At 44.0% G+C, this 17175-nt stretch overlaps 2 protein-coding genes across 2 annotated transcripts; one reads left to right on the top strand and one right to left on the bottom strand.

The window, feature by feature from the left end:
* Positions 1–673: 673 nt before the first annotated feature.
* tk2 (thymidine kinase 2) lies at positions 674–7270 on the top strand. Its single transcript, XM_012850346.3, has 10 exons — positions 674–888; positions 987–1024; positions 1110–1184; positions 1439–1492; positions 2232–2321; positions 2402–2475; positions 2650–2738; positions 4019–4098; positions 4222–4302; positions 5801–7270. Exons 1-10 carry the CDS (start codon positions 768–770, stop codon positions 5885–5887), a joined length of 789 nt encoding a protein of 262 aa, XP_012705800.2. The 5' UTR covers positions 674–767; the 3' UTR covers positions 5888–7270.
* Positions 7271–7877: 607 nt separating this feature from the next.
* Positions 7878–15373, bottom strand: LOC105916049. Its single transcript, XM_012850350.3, has 6 exons — positions 14547–15373; positions 13568–13677; positions 11833–11959; positions 9709–9837; positions 9043–9526; positions 7878–8382 (listed from the first exon to the last, which is right to left on the bottom strand). The coding sequence occupies exons 1-6, from the start codon at positions 14883–14885 to the stop codon at positions 8186–8188; spliced, it is 1386 nt and encodes a 461-aa protein (XP_012705804.2). The 5' UTR covers positions 14886–15373; the 3' UTR covers positions 7878–8185.
* Between the last annotated feature and the right edge of the window lie 1802 nt (positions 15374–17175).

Genomic DNA, 17175 nt, shown 5'->3' with positions numbered 1-17175 from the left:
AGATATAAATATATAGTATATATAAATATGTGTAAATGAATATACCGGTATGTATATATATATATAAATATATAGTATATATAAATATGTGTAAATGAATATATGTATATATATATATATATATATATATATATATATATATATATATATATATATATAATATACATATGTAAATAATGTTTTTGTATGGTTGTTATTTATATATTTATAAATGTTATATATATATATATATTATATATATATATATATATATATATATATATATATATATATATATATATATATATATATATATAGTTATATAGTTACTGGGGGAAAATAGGGAGTACCAATATGGCGGCTGGTGGCTACAAGCTCAGTGGCTTCAAAGCGACTCGGTCTAACAGCGGGCTATTTGCAATTCAGTGAATAACAGTGAATAACAACAATTAACGTGTTAATGTTGAACACAGACATATACGTATATGATGTCTGTGATGTAGAAGACCTTTCGGACACACTTTTGAGTTGTGAATAGTTTTTCTTTTCTGTGGAAGTAGCTTAAAAGACACAATTATTGGGGAGAATATACTTTTTTACTTAGTTATTAAATGTGTGTAACGCATACACACTCCATTCCAGTAGGTGGCGGTAATGCACGTCGAAACGTAGCTTGCCAACTGCCATTGTAAATAATAAGAAGAATGAGGCAGAGGAGAAGAAGAAGAAGGAGGAACGGAAACAACTCAGAGGATGTGGTGAGCGCAGTCCTATGAGCGCAGTGGGAGATGGCAGCAGCTCCTGCTCGGGTTCTGCTCAGCTTCAGGTCAGCTCGCCGCTCCGTGGTTGCGACTGTTCGGACAGGACTTACCAGAGGGATCCGGACGGGATCCAGAGGGATGCCTGCAGGTCTGTCCGTGCTCACTGAGCTCGTGTTTGTTCAGACGCGGAGCTCTGTGACAGAGCAGGAGCAGGAGCCGGCCTCACTGTGTGCTCTTCCTTTCAAGGGACGCTGGTGCGGGATGGAGCCAACAGGAAGCCGGTGGTGAGCCTCCATCCTGCGGGAGCTGTCTGCTGATCCTGCTTCATAGCAGCATGCTAACATGTGGCTGTCTGTCCACTGATCCCAGGTCTGCGTTGAGGGCAATATAGCCAGTGGCAAGACTACGTGTTTGGAGTATTTCAGCAAGACTGCCAACATAGAGGTATCTCTGAGTGAAGTGTCAGCGGATGGTCAAAGTGTGTGCTGAAGCTTTACTTCCCACGGTCTAAAACATGGCCGAGGACAGGCATCTGGCTCGGGTGACAGCTGTCAGGTGTTCACTACGTGGGAAAGAAATCAGCATCATCCAGGCGTTCTCCTTAGAGATGTTACCGTTGGACCCACCCAGAGTCGCTTATTGCACAACAAGCACAGGAAGTGAGTTCTGTTAAAACTGGGCCTCTTTTCTTGTCCCAGGTCCTGACGGAACCCGTTTCCAAATGGAGGGACGTCCGTGGACACAACCCTCTGGTAAATAACAGGATGGTTTGGCTCCTGTATTCCATTTATTTCAGCTTAACACACGCCAAAACAGAATCATCTCAACCTGTGCAAGGCAAATGAATTCACACCCTGGTGTTCAGAACCCAATTAAGTCCAAATTAAAACTCAATACCCCAAGAAGTTTGGTTCTGGAAGGAGCGGAACAGACAGCTGGTAAAAGATAATGAAAATAGAAAAGGAGGAACAGCTCTTTTTCTTGATATTTCAACCAGAAACAGCCTGAGGGAAATGATTTCTACCCTTCTCATCATTACCGTAACCAATCCCTTCCTCTAACTACCGAGCCACGTTTCCTCTGGTTTGGAGGATTTCTCTTGTGGGAGCTCCAGGTCTGTGAGGTTGGGTGGCCTCCTTACCATCACCCTAATCTTTAGCTCTCTCCTCAGATTCAAGTCAGACCTCTGGCTGGGACGCTCCATAACGTTAACGTTACTTATCGTCACATTAAGGGATGACTTGAAACCTAAATCTGTCAGGGGCGTATGTATCCATGTGGTAGGTTGAGGAATGGTTCAGCTTTAGTTCACTGGATCTTATTGAAGGGTGTCATATTAAAGGGGGCTAAATACTAATGCATAAAACTCTGTTGTGTGCAGCATAAACATACGGAAAGTTCAAAGAGTTTGAATGCTTTAAGGTAGTCCAGCAAAGGTCAAACTCTTCCAGCGCAAGGGCAACCTACCATCTTCTCCCCGTGTGTCTGCAGGCGCTGATGTACCAGGACCCTCAGCGCTGGGGTATCACTCTGCAGACGTATGTTCAGCTCACGATGCTGGATCGCCACCTGGCAGCCACTGTGAGTCAGAGCAGACAGTGACGGCATCCAAGCTGCTGCTGAGGAATAATCCACCTGGGAAATCTGCTTTATGGTTACAGGCTGCCCCTGTCACCATGATGGAGAGGTCCATCTTCAGTGCCAAGTACATCTTCGTGGAGAATCTCTTCCAGAGGTACGGTCGTGTTTTCATCAGATTCTAAAATTTGGATCTGACAAAAGTTGCTCTAAAAACAGCAACTTTTTAGTAAATGACATCAGGATAGTTACTTAACTCTGGATCTGTGATTGCCTGTATGCTTACACGTTGACGGCAGACTGATGGTTGTGTATTTACCCCTCCTGTCAGTGGAAAAATGCCCGAGGTGGACTACGCGGTTCTGAGCGAGTGGTTTGATTGGATCACCACAAACATTTCCCTCCCAGTCGATCTGATTGGTAAGAAAATTCCGTTTGAAAACTGAAACACCAACACGTTGAAGCTACGGGGAGCAGAAAAGCTGAAGGTGCTGAGCTTTTCCCTCTGACGCCGTCCTGTTCTAGTTCAGACCTTCATCAATGATGAAGCAACATTTTATTAGAGGCCAAAAGAACGCCTGGAAGAAAAGCATCAAGCTCCCTGCAGCACAGAGATGGCCGGTTTCAGCACTGATCACCCGGCTGCCAGGCAGCGCTAGGCTGCTGTTGGCAGAAGAGTTCAAAATAAACTTCAACAATGTCTTTAAATAAACCAACCTGGTTCCTGCTTGAATGGCAGAATAAGCCCATTTTGGAGCCGTTGACCAACAAGTGTCCTCTGCTGAAAACCATGAGGACCCAGAATGAGCTCATCAGGTGTTCTGGGTGGACAGGTGAGGCAGGCCACCAGCATAAACAATACAATTGTTAGAGTTTGGCTGAAAACACAAAAGTTTCCCCCCAAAATAGTTAGTTCAGGAACTTCCCAGGTTCTGGTTTAAAGTCTCGCTGACAAAAACAGTCGAGCCCCCAGAAGGTACGGTCCTGTTCGGACCTAAACTGGTTCAGATGCCCACCGGTGAGGGGATGAGACTGAGGACAGGGCTGGTGGTATCACATCTGACGGTAAAACCAGTGAGTGAACGTCTTCAGAACCAGGTCACGCTGTGCAGACAGAACTACAGAGTGTGACCAGGGTTGGATGGTGAGTGAACCAGATCAAGTTTTCTTTATGTTTAAAATGTCTAGCATGTTGGAGCTCTCACAATCACCAGACGGTACCCTACCCACCGGCTCCTTCATCGGGCCACCATAAAATCTGTGGATGCACCCGGCCCTAACACTAAGCCTGGAAATGCGGTCCAGTGCATCTGGGAGACGTGCTTTATGCCTGATGCTCCTCAGACTCCGTTTGGACTGTCAGATGCTCCTACAGCTGCCTGTAACGCTGTCACCCTGGTGCTGTTTGAGATGTGTGAACACTCACATACCCACCACTGGTCTGCATGTGGACCAAGTTAGGTCCACATGGGCTCAGTCCTTCTGGGTGCTTTAGCAGTCCCAGTCTGTGATGGTCAAGAAGACGTGCATGGCATGTAGTTTGTCCAGATGGGCTGGTGATGACTGGGGCATCAGTGGTAACGGTGCTGCAGTCCGGTTCTGTAACTGGACCAGCCCCCTGTGTCAGGACCAGTGCTGGAATCAGAGCTAAATGGTTCCCTTACATTTGGTACCGACATGTGCTGTTTATCTGGCTCCAGTTTACCTGCAGACATCTCCTCACACGTGCCACGAGCGGTTGAAGCAGAGGTGCAGAGAGGAAGAGAAAGTCATTCCACTGGTGAGGACATGTCAGAGATCAGAGGACGTGGCTCCATGTCACTGATCCAGGCTGACCCTGTCACATTCAGAGGAATGGCCTTCCTGGACTAAAATTCTCTGCCTCTGTGTGTCCGTCCACCAGGAGTACCTGGAGTCCATCCATCAGCTGTATGAGGACTGGCTCATTAAGGGCGGCTCCTCTCCAGTTCCTGCTCCTGTTTTGGTGAGTGAGCGATCACTTCCCAACAGCTTTTATTGGGTCATTATGTAACTAATCCAATTATGGTGACACACCCGCTCAGAATTCACACACAGACACAAAGCAAAGAGACCCGTGGAAGAACGATCATTCCTGGGGCGACAGTGGCTCCATGTGTTGTCTTGCAATTGGAAGGTTGTGGGTTTAATTCCAGCTTTTCCACTGTCACATGTCAATGTGCCCCTGGGCATGCGTATCATTGTGTGAATGTGTGCGCGTTAGTGAGAGTGATTGGGTGAATGTGGCTCTGGTGTACAGCCAAGTGTCCGAAATTAACTTCCTGATTTACCGGCCAAGTTGGCCGGTAGATGTAAAAAATCAACCGGCCAGACATATTTTTTTACCGGCCAAAATATTAATCCTCACCAGACCTCTCAATTTTTACCAAAAATTAAGAGTGAGATTATGTTAATTTTGGGGGGGGGGGGGCGTGGTTGGGGGCATGGCTGACTGGACCCTAGAAGAGAAATCTTTGTTTCCTACCTTTGATAGGAAAATATTAAGTTTATTATAAAAGGCACAATATGAATTGTCAGATTCACATCCAGGCAATGAAAATACTACAGATTATCATTATTCTATCCATGTTGGTCTCATTTGTGAATGAGGAGTTTCATCAAGCCTATACAGTCCAACATTTTTCCCTCAACTGCAACACTTAAAGCACGCAGGGGTTTACGCTGCGTCTTTACGCATAATCCAGCTGCTGGATAAACAGTGGGGAAATGCATAAATGAAGACTGTAAAGTGCTCCTTTAGAGGGGAGAGGAGGAATAATGGGTCTGAGCTAAAGCCCCTGATGTTACAAGTTCCTTAAAATGACCCTTAAAAGTGCGCACCTACATTACATGAAACGTAATTTTGCGCACCTGAATTCAAGCGCAAGGAACCACGCCCACCGAAGCACCGCTGGTTCTGTGCCGTTAAAAAAACAAAAGAGCATGAAACACAGCTACTGACTCTACTATTGTTTTCAATTGGGACATTTTGGTATGAGTGGAAGGACATTAAACGCAGTCCTAGCCCTCTGAAATTCACTCGCCAAACGGGAAATTGACTCGCATTTGGCGACTGGCGAGTGTTAATTTCGGACCCTGTACAGCGCTTTGAGTGGTCAGTATGACTGGAACTATAAGTTCAGTCCATTTACCATTTCCTAGAGAAGACCCTCAAAATGCAAAAGCACAATATGAAAAAAGGGGGAAAAGGCTACATTTAAAGTTAATTTAAAGATAAAGACTTATCAGAAGCAGCTGTTAATAGATAATTAGGCATATCCAAATAAAAATAAGATCAAGTTCCAGACAAACATTCAGCTCTCAGCAGATCCCCCTGTCTGCTTTATCCTGCTCCATGACTACTGTCACAGTGAAACCATGGAAGGCCAAGGTTTAGCAGAGTTACTTGGGACTGGTTCAGCCCGTCTGCCCTGGCTCTTATTTCTGAGCAATGTGTTTTCCAGGTGATTCCTGCTGACCATGACCTCCAGAGGATGCTGCACAAGTACGAGGAGCACCGTGAGAAGATCCTAACAGCGAGCCGTGCCTGATGGCCCAGCACCCTGAAACACGTGCAGAGAAGAACGTAGATCTGATTAGACAAGCTTTATGAGAAGTTTGTTACTGTATCTTTAGCTGCTTTTCGCTAGTCTGTAGTTAAATTTGGTTTGGTATTTTTCTACATGGGACAATTTTGGACCAATCTGCATTATGTACATACCAGGACATACCGGATGGCCTCCCTGGTAAAGATTAGCAAATTACTTGGAAATCTTTAACTTTAATCTTTTATTGCAGCAACATAATGTCACATTGACAAGTAGAAAAACTACTTTTAATCTGAAATCAAAGAATCCCTGGTGGAATAACTATTGCAACCCCTGCTGTTAATACAGTGTTTTACTAACAGGACAGACTTTACCTTTAACCTTTCACCAGGTCAGCCCACAGCTTCTCTGCAGGATTTAGTCAATCTGTCTTAATATAGAGAGCACCTTTCAGCTAGAACAAGCTTGGCCATCTGATTGTCTGCATCCTGTTGAAAGACCCAATGATGACCCATTATCAGTTTACTTGTGGATTCCACCAGATTATTCTCTAGGGAGTTCATGATGGATCCCCCACCACCCCCATAGTGGGAATAATGTTTGTCCACATACTCGCCCTTTGTTTCACACTAACCCCCCTTGGACAGTTTTATGCTCTGTCTGAATGTCCTCTGATAGAAGCTCACAGTTCCCATTAAGGTCTCTGCAGAATGGAACAAATGCCCCATATTTCTATTTGTGGTGGTAGGAATTTATTTTTCTCCTTCACCTCAACAGCAGCTCAGCACATGGAGCAGACTGGTCATTATGGAGACATGGTAAACTTAAACGGCTGCTGCAAAGACTGGCATCCCTACAGTGGTGCGTGTACCTGCCTCAGCTTCCTCAAGGTAAAAGATAAACAGCCTGGTAGCTAATACAGAGGGGTCCTGATGTGTAAATTAAACTCCAGGAAAGCCATTGGGTGCTAGCTAGAGGTTCCAAGAAATTCTAAAAAAACTCAGAAAGAAAAAAACATATCCAGTTAGATAAATGTTAAAGGGATTGGTTCCAACAACTGTGCCACCACCGAGGTGGTTCAGCTTTTGTTTTCCCACAATATTAATTTAGAGGTTATGCTGTTATAAATAAGCATGAATCTATTTTAAGATCTTTTACGCGTCTTTAACAGACAAGCAGGCTAACTGTCAGTATTAAAATGTATTTCTGGCAGTTCGGATCATTTTCATTAACGTTTATTACGAAAAACATTTGCAGCCAAACGTCTTTTCTGTGTTCTGACCTGCAGAGTGGAAAACCTTGAGACGTGCTTCTAACCTCACATTGTCAAACATTTCACTGAAGTTTTTTTTTCTTAAATAAAATGTTTTGAAAAGCACAAATAAACTGTTCTTTTGTACATTTCTGTTGCTGTCAGCCTAGTTTTTTGGTTCTTAACGGAGTTGCATGCCACGTTTTTCTAGCCAGTGGTGGCAGCCTGATGCTGTAGTCTCTTCAGTACTTTCATGAATCTGTTGCCCTGCGACAATGCTCTGTTGACCTGAATGGTAGTGATTCTTGATCCTAACAGCTCTGTTAATGTGATTAAGACCACAACCAATAATCTGCACATTTCTAACCTAGCCTTTTAAATGAGGTGAGATGTTTGCAAGACAAAAAAGAAGTCCATTCTTTTCAAGCACTTGTCATTGATGACTGAGAATCTAGTAGTAGAATGCAAGAAATAGAAACAGGAGCCAGTAACACAAATGAGCAGGCAAATTACTGAAGACTCCATTTAAGCTCCGGATGTCATTGGATTTTCCATCAGGCATTCACACGGTCAGCCACCCGAAGGTGAAAAGAACAAGAAATGTGTAAGGGGGCGGGTTGTTAACAGAACCATGCAGTCCTTCTGTCACAGGTCTTTAATTTGCTTCTTTTTTTTTCCAGATCTCAGTGCCAGCCGTCATGATGAATCTTCTTCATAGTCACAAAAACATGACCAACATGGTACTTTTAATATAACAACCGGTTTATTCTAGCAACAAATCATCAATCGCACAGATCTGAATATTTAAAGCCACTTAATAAAAGCTAACAAAAAATTCTATAAAAATCTCATTCCCTTCCTTTAAAAAGCTTAGCTTGCTCTGATTGGTCAGCGCCGGTGGCCTAATGACTTATCTCTCTGCATGAGACTGGATCAAATCTGCATGAAGCCAAACAAGGATGAAAGTTTAAAAAAATAAACCAGAAGTTTGGTAAGAATTTTAAAACATTGTCTTTTTCATTCTCAGGGTTTTCTTTGCTGATCCTTCCTCAGAGCTTAGTCCCTTGATTTTGTTTTTCACACACGTCCCCCTCTCTGACGGTGCCGTCACCTCTCCCCTTCGTCTTCTCTTCGTCTTCTTGTACAGACAGTTGTCCCATCCTCTCTGCCAGGGCTCTCAGCTGTTGCTCTTCAGTGGAGCTCAAGGAGGGAGACTCCGGTTTGTCAGCCATCACATTCTCTCTGCCTGTAGCATAAAAAAAATTAAAAGCTTCCTTATTTCAGCTACTCTTCAACCAACAGTTGCCTTTATTAATTTATCATTGGTCAACAACAGCTCTAGGTTTTACTTGAAAGGTGAATCTAGGAAGAAGTCAGAGTCTGACCGGTTGTCAGCTCAGATAAAATGTAATTTATTCATTTATCATCTATAAATATACTTTTATTTGTTTTATCTATCTGTAAATGTTGATTCCTTGGTAAAAATCAATCTGTGTGTTAGAGGGGTTGAGAGACCCTCCTCTGTTTAAATGTGATTGGTCGGTTTTACATGTCAGAAGGGGTCGACTGGATCACTGCTAGTCAGTTTTCCAATGGACCAGAACCGGTTGGTGGGTTGGCATGTTGTTTCTGAGGAACTTGGGTTTTTAGAATGAGTAAAACTTCAGAACGTCTGCTGCAGTTTACATTCCTTTAAATCCCATTTGGTTCTCGTTGGACGAATCCTCTGTGGAACACGGTGGCTGTTTACTAATCGACAGGCACAGCGAGTTCGATCGCAGAAGTTAGGGTAATCATGTAAAGCACTTTGCATTGTCTTTGTACTGAATTGTGCTATATAAATAAATTTGCCTTGCCTTGCCTGCCTTGCCTAACACCCTGCTGTGACTACAGCTGTGTGTCTTACTTGATTTTTGCTGCGTTTCATCAGAGGATGCTGCGATGGGGTGAGCTCTTCCTCGCTTAATGCTCGCCTCTCCTCTGGGTCCTGCTCTCGGGGTGATGACAAGGGAAATGGCCGGAGGACCACTGAGGGGGTCATCATCCACTCTGCTCTCATCAGAGTCCCGGAAGCTGAGTTTGCTGGTGTCTGAGGGGTCGGTGACCCCAACGCCGATCCTGTCGTTACAGCCATCATCTCCACCGAAGGCTCTTGGAGAAGCAGCTGTAGCCTCTCTGGTCACGTTTGTTTCCGAAAGCGCAGAAGAACCATCAGCCGCGGTGCTGGTCATGGTGGGCTGGGCTTTGTGAGGCTGGTCTGGGAGCAGAGGACGACCCCTGAAGGCCAGGTCTGGGTATGTCATCTGCAGTTCTATAACTGAGTGGTCGACGCTGTTGAGGTGACAACGTCGCTGCTTCGGCTGAGGAATGGTCTCAGAATGCAGAGCTTCCTGGAAAAACGACGGAGTTTGAGAACAGGGCAGGGAGGACACCTTAGTGTGATGCTATGAAAGACACACTCTTATTGCAGTTCTCTCAGTTGCTTTTTTCTGCCAATGTTCAAGCTACTTTAGAACCCTGCAAAGCATCTTGATAAAATATTACTTATTCCCAAACCAGCATCTGCTTATACCTCTTTCCTCTCCAACTCCTCCTTCTTCTCCTCATCGTTGCCTTTCCATTCCTCCGCTATCGTCTGCTTTTCTGTGGGGTCAACCACTTTTGCAGGCTGCTTTCTTCTTTGGAGCACCTCCAGCCACTCCTGCAGAATCAGTATTAGATCTGTCAATCCAAGTATAAGTCCCAAATACAGGAAGGAAAAGGGAGGCATAAAACCAAAGACCACGCAGACTTTTTAGTCATCATTTTACAGTCAAGACTTGTTAGCAGGAAAGGTTGGCCATTCCTGTCACCGATTCAGGTATGTGATCAGATCACTTGGTGTCAGCTTTACTGGAAATGTCCCCCTGTATTTGGGTGTAATTCTTAAAATATGGCTACATCCTGTTTGAGGCATTGACCTTCACCGATCAAGGTCAGTGAAGTGGGGGTAGTTTAATATATAGAGCAGGAGAAGTCCTATAGCCATCCTGAATGTCTAGGGTCTGTGGTGATTCTGGTAGGATCCATCTTCTGTTACCAGTTTAATTGAACAGAAAGTCAAACCTCTAGCTGCACCCAACTCCACTCTGCCAATCGACTCACAGAAAGTGACACAAAGGAGCCATTCCTTTCCCCTTTACAGCTAAATGGGATGCTACACATTAGAATTATCAACTTTATTCACCAAGTTAGTGGGTACAAACAAGGAATTTGACATTGGATTTCCTTTTTGACAAAGCTTATAGTTAGAGTGGCTCATGCTACCCTGAGCTACCTCTATAGTTATGCTGCTATAGGCTTAGGCTACTGAAGGACATCAGGGTCTATTTCTCTCACTCCGAGTTCTACTGTTCTCCAGTTTTGCATTGCATTGCATTAAAATGACTGTTGTCATTTCAACTTTTAACTTTTTGTTCCCTCCCTTTTTTCTTCATAGTAGGTACACTTGGTCTGGCGTTCTGTTAACTGTGATATCATCCAGAGAAGACAGATCACCTGCTATTACCATCTAATGTAGAACAGATTCCTGGATCAATGTGTGCTTCTGTGTTTTTTGTCTCTCTTGTTGTGTCTCTGCTCTGTCTTCTGTAACCCCCAGTCGGTCGAGGCAGATGGCCGTTCATACTGAGCCCGGTTCTGCTAGAGGCTTTCTTTCCCGTTAATGGAAAGTTTTTCTTTCCACTGTTGCTTCATGCTTGCTCAGTATGAGGGATTGCTGCAAAGCCATGGACAATGCAGACGACTCTCCCTGTGGCTCTATGCTTCTCCATGAGTGAATGCTGCTTGTCGGGACTTTGATGCAATCAACTGGTTCCCTTATATGGGAAATTTTTGACCAATCTGTATAATCTGATTGAATTTAACTTTGTAAAGTGCCTTCAGGAAAAGGTAAGAACAGGAGCAGTACGTACAAGAGAGGGGCATTTGAGGTCATTACAGCAGAACGTATCCACCTCTGTGAAGGCACATGTCCAAGTCGCAGCAAAACAGTCCAGAGACAGTCACTGAATGATCCAGCCCTTATAGGACCGGACCAGACAGGCTTGATCCTGTTCAGTTTGCTTAGAGGTGAAGGGGAGGAGTAGACGATACCATAGGGATGCTCTTAAACTTGGTTTTTAGACATCAGGAAGGTGCTAAGGCTCTGGCCAGATTGCTTTTCATTGCCGTTATTCAGCTTTTAAGTGGATTCAACTTCATGTTTTAGCACACAGCTCAATGCGTTATTATAATATTGACCCCTACTTTTATCTGCTGGTCGATGGATTCTTTTTAAACAACTACAGAACAGGTCAAAGTAAACAGAGTAAACACTGTTTTAGCAGAGCCTGTGTTTTACCTACTGGGTCTTCCCAGGGTTCTGTCCCACCCCCTCTGTATTTTGTCTTGGACATAAATGATTGCCAGAGCCATTACACAGGGAGCCATTGCAGATCTGTCACTGTGTTGCTTTTAAAGTAGTATAAACGCAGAACATGGCCTGCTAGTTAACAACTTTTTACAATGGTGCAAAGCTTCCTTTTAAACAGAAATGTGAATAAGATGAAAGGACTCTGTACCAGCTTTAATGAGAGCGTAACAATGGACGCAAAAGGGGAACATTTAAACTACTAGACGCGAGCAAGCAGAAAGAGTGGGGTATTGCTGATCTTACCTGTGGTCCCAGCTGATGCTCGCCCAGGAGGTCAAGGAGATGATGACATTCCACTCTGGCCAGCAGCAGTTCAAACCCCAGCAGCAGAGCCCTGTCTGCATCCACATCAGCACTAAGGATGAACTCACTGAAACACATCGAACGGCAGAACACTAAAAGCTGAGCATGCCACTGCTTTAACCATTTCTCATACTTCAGCACTGGATAGAAAACTCATGGAATTACAGGGGAAGTATTTGGCCTTTTAGAGGTTTAGCTGGATATATCTTGTTTAAAGCCTTTGCAAATGTTCATTTCTACTGAGCTTACTTACAACCAAAGGTAGCAAGAGGATGGACTATGTGACGTGCCATGGGAAAACCAGAAACAGGTCGGCAGAATGTTGTCTGAATTAAGCTTAGTGCAATCCAGTTCAAATACCGCTCATTTCAGACGTGAATCAAATCCCCTCCTGAGCAATAGGGAGGCTGAGAGAGGCTGTTTCCAAACATCTTTTAATGACAACACCTCAGGTTAAACAACCTGCTTCGTAGTGATTGTGTTTTATATACAGCACTATCGTCAGACATCAAAAGCCTTTTACCTGAGATACTGGATTGTTAAATCAGCAACTTTGCTTTCATGTACTATCTGAAAATGATGTGGGAATCCCATTTAAACTAATGTGTCCTTTCTTTAGAAGATTCCAGGACAGCTGTGGTAACTGGTTAACATCCGTGATTTACGCTTACCCGCCATCATCCACTGGTGCCATGACAGCTGACAAAAACAACAAAAGATCTGTAAAGATAAGTTAAAACTTTACTTTTAGTTTGATGTTTGGATGACGACATGAGTCACAGAGCAGACCTACAGGTTCTTTAGGTTCTGGCTTCAAGAAGCATGCAGACACAAGCAGCTGTCTGAACCACAGCTACCACTCAGGATACACAAATTAGAACCCTCGAGTGAATCAGGAAGAGAACCCCAATGCTAAAATGTTAAGAGTTCAGGGAGCAGTAACCAAGTGTTAAAGAAGAAGAGCACGAAGGGCCGTCTTGGAACCAGTGGGATGTCCCATCAAGGGCTGGAGAAGCCTGGACTAGTGGACAGTACGGTTCTGATAATCGCCTTACAAGAGCAATAAACGGCAGGGTCCACCCCACATTACATAACTCTACGCTATAAGAAGATCTAGGATAGTGCAGCATCTATTGATTTTTGGACGTGCTCGTGGTGCAGCGGGTAGTGCGACCCATAGTCCTCGACGCAGGTGACCCGCGTTCGAATCCGACCCGCGGTCCTTTGCCGCATGTTTCTCTCCCCCTCTTCCACCCCCTTCCTGTCAGCCTACTGTCGTAAAAAAGAGCCGCGAAAAATCCCTATTAAAAAAAAAAGCACCTATTGATTTTTAACAATAGGGGCAGATTGTCCCCTGTTCCAAGTGGCTGTAATAGTGGAACACCTCTGCTGCGTCAGTGGTGTTGGAGAGCGACTGGGCTGAGACTTTGTCGGACTTGGTGGTGGTTGCTAGAGTCTGCTACCACCACCAAGTCATCTTCTGCTCCTTTGGTCTTCTGGACAAAGACATCTTTGTCCAGAAGAGCAAAGGTATTGAGTAAAACCAGGAGCTCTGGTTGAAGACCAGACCTGATTTACCTCATAAACAGCCTTTAGTTATCCTGTTGGCGTAAGGACATGCTGTGGAGAACTGAGAGCTGGTGAATCAGATCAGATTGTGTGTTTGTGTTCTTACCTCCGTGAGGCGTCGCTGTTGGGCAGGTAGCCGATAGAGGCCAAAACAGACTCTATGGTGGAACTGCTGAAGACCGGCAGCAGACAGTAAACAAAGGCCCCTGTAAAAGTCTGCAAGAAACACCACAACCATGCTGTGAAATTATGATGTAAAGTCCTCTGCACAAGTATTCACACCCCATCACAGAAACATTCAATTTGTCACAATCCAACCCCAAACATTCATTCTTTTAGGTCTGGACTTTAGACCTTCATTTAGGTCTGGACTTTGACTAGGCCCTTCTAATACACAGGCTTCGATCTAGACCGTCTCATTGTTGCCTTTCTATGGGCCGTGCTCCTCCACCCCAGTTTTTCACCAAATATTGTTTTGCATAGAAGCCAAACAGTTCAGTTTCATGTTCCCTACATGACATCCAGCAAAGTAGCAGCTGGTCCATTCTCTCTCCAGAGGTCAGAAACACAACAGCTGCATTCAGACTCTGATTAGGTTTTATTCACCAAGTGTGTCTACTCAAACAGGACTTTGGTTCCACTTTGCTCTGAAATAAATTTTATTTTATTTTAAATATTAGTATTGAAATTTAATGGCAAATAGAAATAATTCTCTTAAAGGCAGATATACACATTAATTATTATTATTATTATTATTATTATTATAAAAGAAGACATGGTACTAATGACCCACCGGTGGGCTGATTACTGATTAGGTGGCTTCTGAAGGCTTCGGGCTTCATTGAACTTTATTTAGAGGTAGATCTGAGGGCTGACTACAAACTATTTCAGATTTCTATCTGCGAAAAAGTTGAAAAACCACGTGACAATTTTATCTCTTCAGTTAGGATTTCCTCGCTTTCGCATTTCTCACCCTTTCTTCTGACTTTTTTTTTCCTTTTAAAACAAAGCTTTTATAACCTCGAACCCCGTGCAGTTGGACCTGTTCCACGCGGTTCGTAGTATTAGATGAGAGGGGGGCGCACCTTGACGGACCTGATCTCCTTCTTCCAGGGCTGCAGAAACATGTTGATGCAGAGGCTTTCCAGCATCTCGGTGGCTTTGATGAAGCCTGTCAGGTGTCTCCTGCTGTCGGTACCGTCAGCGCACCTCTCCGCCACAGCCCGGTAGAACGGGAACGCCGTGAAAGCCTCTGTCAGATCCGGGCTTCCCCGCAGGAACCGGGCCGCCCTCTCCAGGAGCCCGGGGTCCCGACACGGCCGAACCTCAGCCCCGGGCTGCAGGTAACTGCTCTTGTACTCTTCGTAGAGGTCCTGGTGGGAGAACGCTTCATGTTCTCCATCCTGTCCAGCTTCGTCCTTCATGACCGTCAGCCAGCTGAAGCGAGACGGGCTGATGAGGAAGTGGAGCCGCCTCAGAGCGAAGAGGAAGCGAAAGTCAGTGCGTCTGTTTTCTCCTGCTGGACGGCGATCGGAAGCAGCTTCGTGTGATAACCTGACAGATCCGGACCGAGCCACCTGTTTCCAAAACCATCCAACAATGTTCAGTCTGAAAGCCCCTTATTAAACAGACGTGTTTAATATCACATGCAGGTGCAGTCCTGCTTGTTTAAATGTTGGAACTGGCTTAAAGGCTTGGTTATTGCTGTCTTTGACATATGCTGAACAATTCTGTAGAGCTGCAACTGTCCTCTGATTCATTGTTTGCATCAGTTTTCTTCTAGTTGCCACGGTCACATTTAAAGGTAGTTATGGTTCACGGCGTAGACATGCTTTAGCGTTAAGTTCCAATTTGGTCCCACCTTCTGATAACTCGCACCATGTGCACCGGGCAGGCAACGCTCCTGCACTTACGTCACCAGGGCTTTATCCAATCAAGGTGTCCAGAAGCAACAGCGCCCCCTAGAGTCGTAACAGCTCTTGCGGAAACAGTCCACCCTTTCACCACCAGTAGAAAAGGAGACCTGGGAAAGGTTGTTTAACGCGCAACTCCAGACAAACTGTAGTTTTAGTTTACTTGTTACCTTTAGTAGCTCTGGTAGTTTTTTTTTTCACCAGCTGATTGTGAGACCCAATCTTTGGTGGATTTTGTTTCCCTATGAAGTCCACTAAGAGTGATGTTTGATGTTTGGAATATGGGCAATGTGGCTTACTGCCCAGGGAGCCACTGCCTGTGGGGAGCCACATGCACTGTGGGAAAATTGCATTTTTGCACGCTCAATCAATAATAAAATAATAATAATACATTTTATTTAAAAGGCGCCTTTCTAGACACTCAAGGTCGCTGTACAGAAGGGTAAAAAACAGAATGTCAGAAACAAAATCAAAACAAAAAACATTGAAAAAATAAATAAATAAATAAATAAATACCGAGGCTGGGACAGGGAAATTGATAATTAAAGAGAATAGGCGGTCTTAAACAGATGAGTTTTGAGTTGTGATTTAAAATTTAGAAGTGAGTCCGTGTTTCTAAGTAGGGCTGGTAGAGAGGGGATGGGGAATGAGCCCTCCTCTGTTATTCGCTGAATAAGCATTAACAAATTAAAGCTGTGCTTCACCAGCTGATGGCTGATGATGGTTTAAAATTTCACAGTTTTCTTTCTTTTGGAGAAATCTGGAATTCGTTTGACCATTTCTATCTGGTATGTTTAGATTGATCAGATCTGAATTAGATTGTTCTACACTTCACACGGATTCTTTAAAACACAGTGAGGTTTAAGACTTTTACTGTCTTTAAAAAGAACATTACAATGATGCACTCCTCCAATAATGGCCTTTCCAAACGTTGTCAGCCATTCGCTTTGAGTACAGATGCATCTAACATTGCAGTTGGGGTGATAGTGTCTCCGACACAAAATGGACAAGACAGGGTGGTGGCTTATGCAAGTCATGTTCTTTCAAAAACAGAAAGTGGTCTACATATGACAAAGAACTATATGCTATTGTGTGGTCAGTTAGACACTTTAGACACTACCTGAGTTGTAATCCTTTCACAATAATAACTGACCATCGTCCTTTGCTCAGTTCATGGAAGATGGATGTCACCCATGACTCTACAGGACGCAGAGGGTGCTGGGTGTTGGAGTTAGATCCATATCAATGGACAATCACTCACAGAGAGGGAAAGGACCACACAAATGTTATGTAGATGTCATGTCACGGATACCATTGACACAAGACTCACAGGTACTGGTTTCTTTGCTGCCTGGTGGTCCCTCGTGTTCTGGTAATTTAGATGAGACTCTCTCGCTGTCTGGGTCAGCAGGGTCATTCACTGAAGCCACACATATCCCTCCGCAGAAACAGTTCCGGTACTATAGACCTATATTAGAAAATTACTGAGTCTGAATGTAAACACATTAATAAAATAAATGGCAAAAGTAAATCATCTTACATACTTCCCCTTCTTCAAATGAAATGTCCTCATGTCAAAATCACATATCACCCAAAAATAAATCATGAAATATTTTAAAAAATCTGCCCAGGAGAAAAACAGGAAGAACCCATTAAAAACACAAACAAAACATTAATCAGTCCTTTAGCTGAAACTTATTTTCTCTCTCACACACAACTGTCAAATAAGATGAAACACTTAAACTAATCGTTCTCACAGGACAGAGCCTGAATGTAAACACATGAATAAAATAAATGGCAA

Source organism: Fundulus heteroclitus, unplaced genomic scaffold (assembly GCF_011125445.2).
Source record: "Fundulus heteroclitus isolate FHET01 unplaced genomic scaffold, MU-UCD_Fhet_4.1 scaffold_37, whole genome shotgun sequence".
Lineage (NCBI taxonomy): Eukaryota > Metazoa > Chordata > Actinopteri > Cyprinodontiformes > Fundulidae > Fundulus > Fundulus heteroclitus.
Note: the sequence above shows the minus strand (reverse complement) of the source record. Positions and strands in the feature narration are given on the sequence as shown.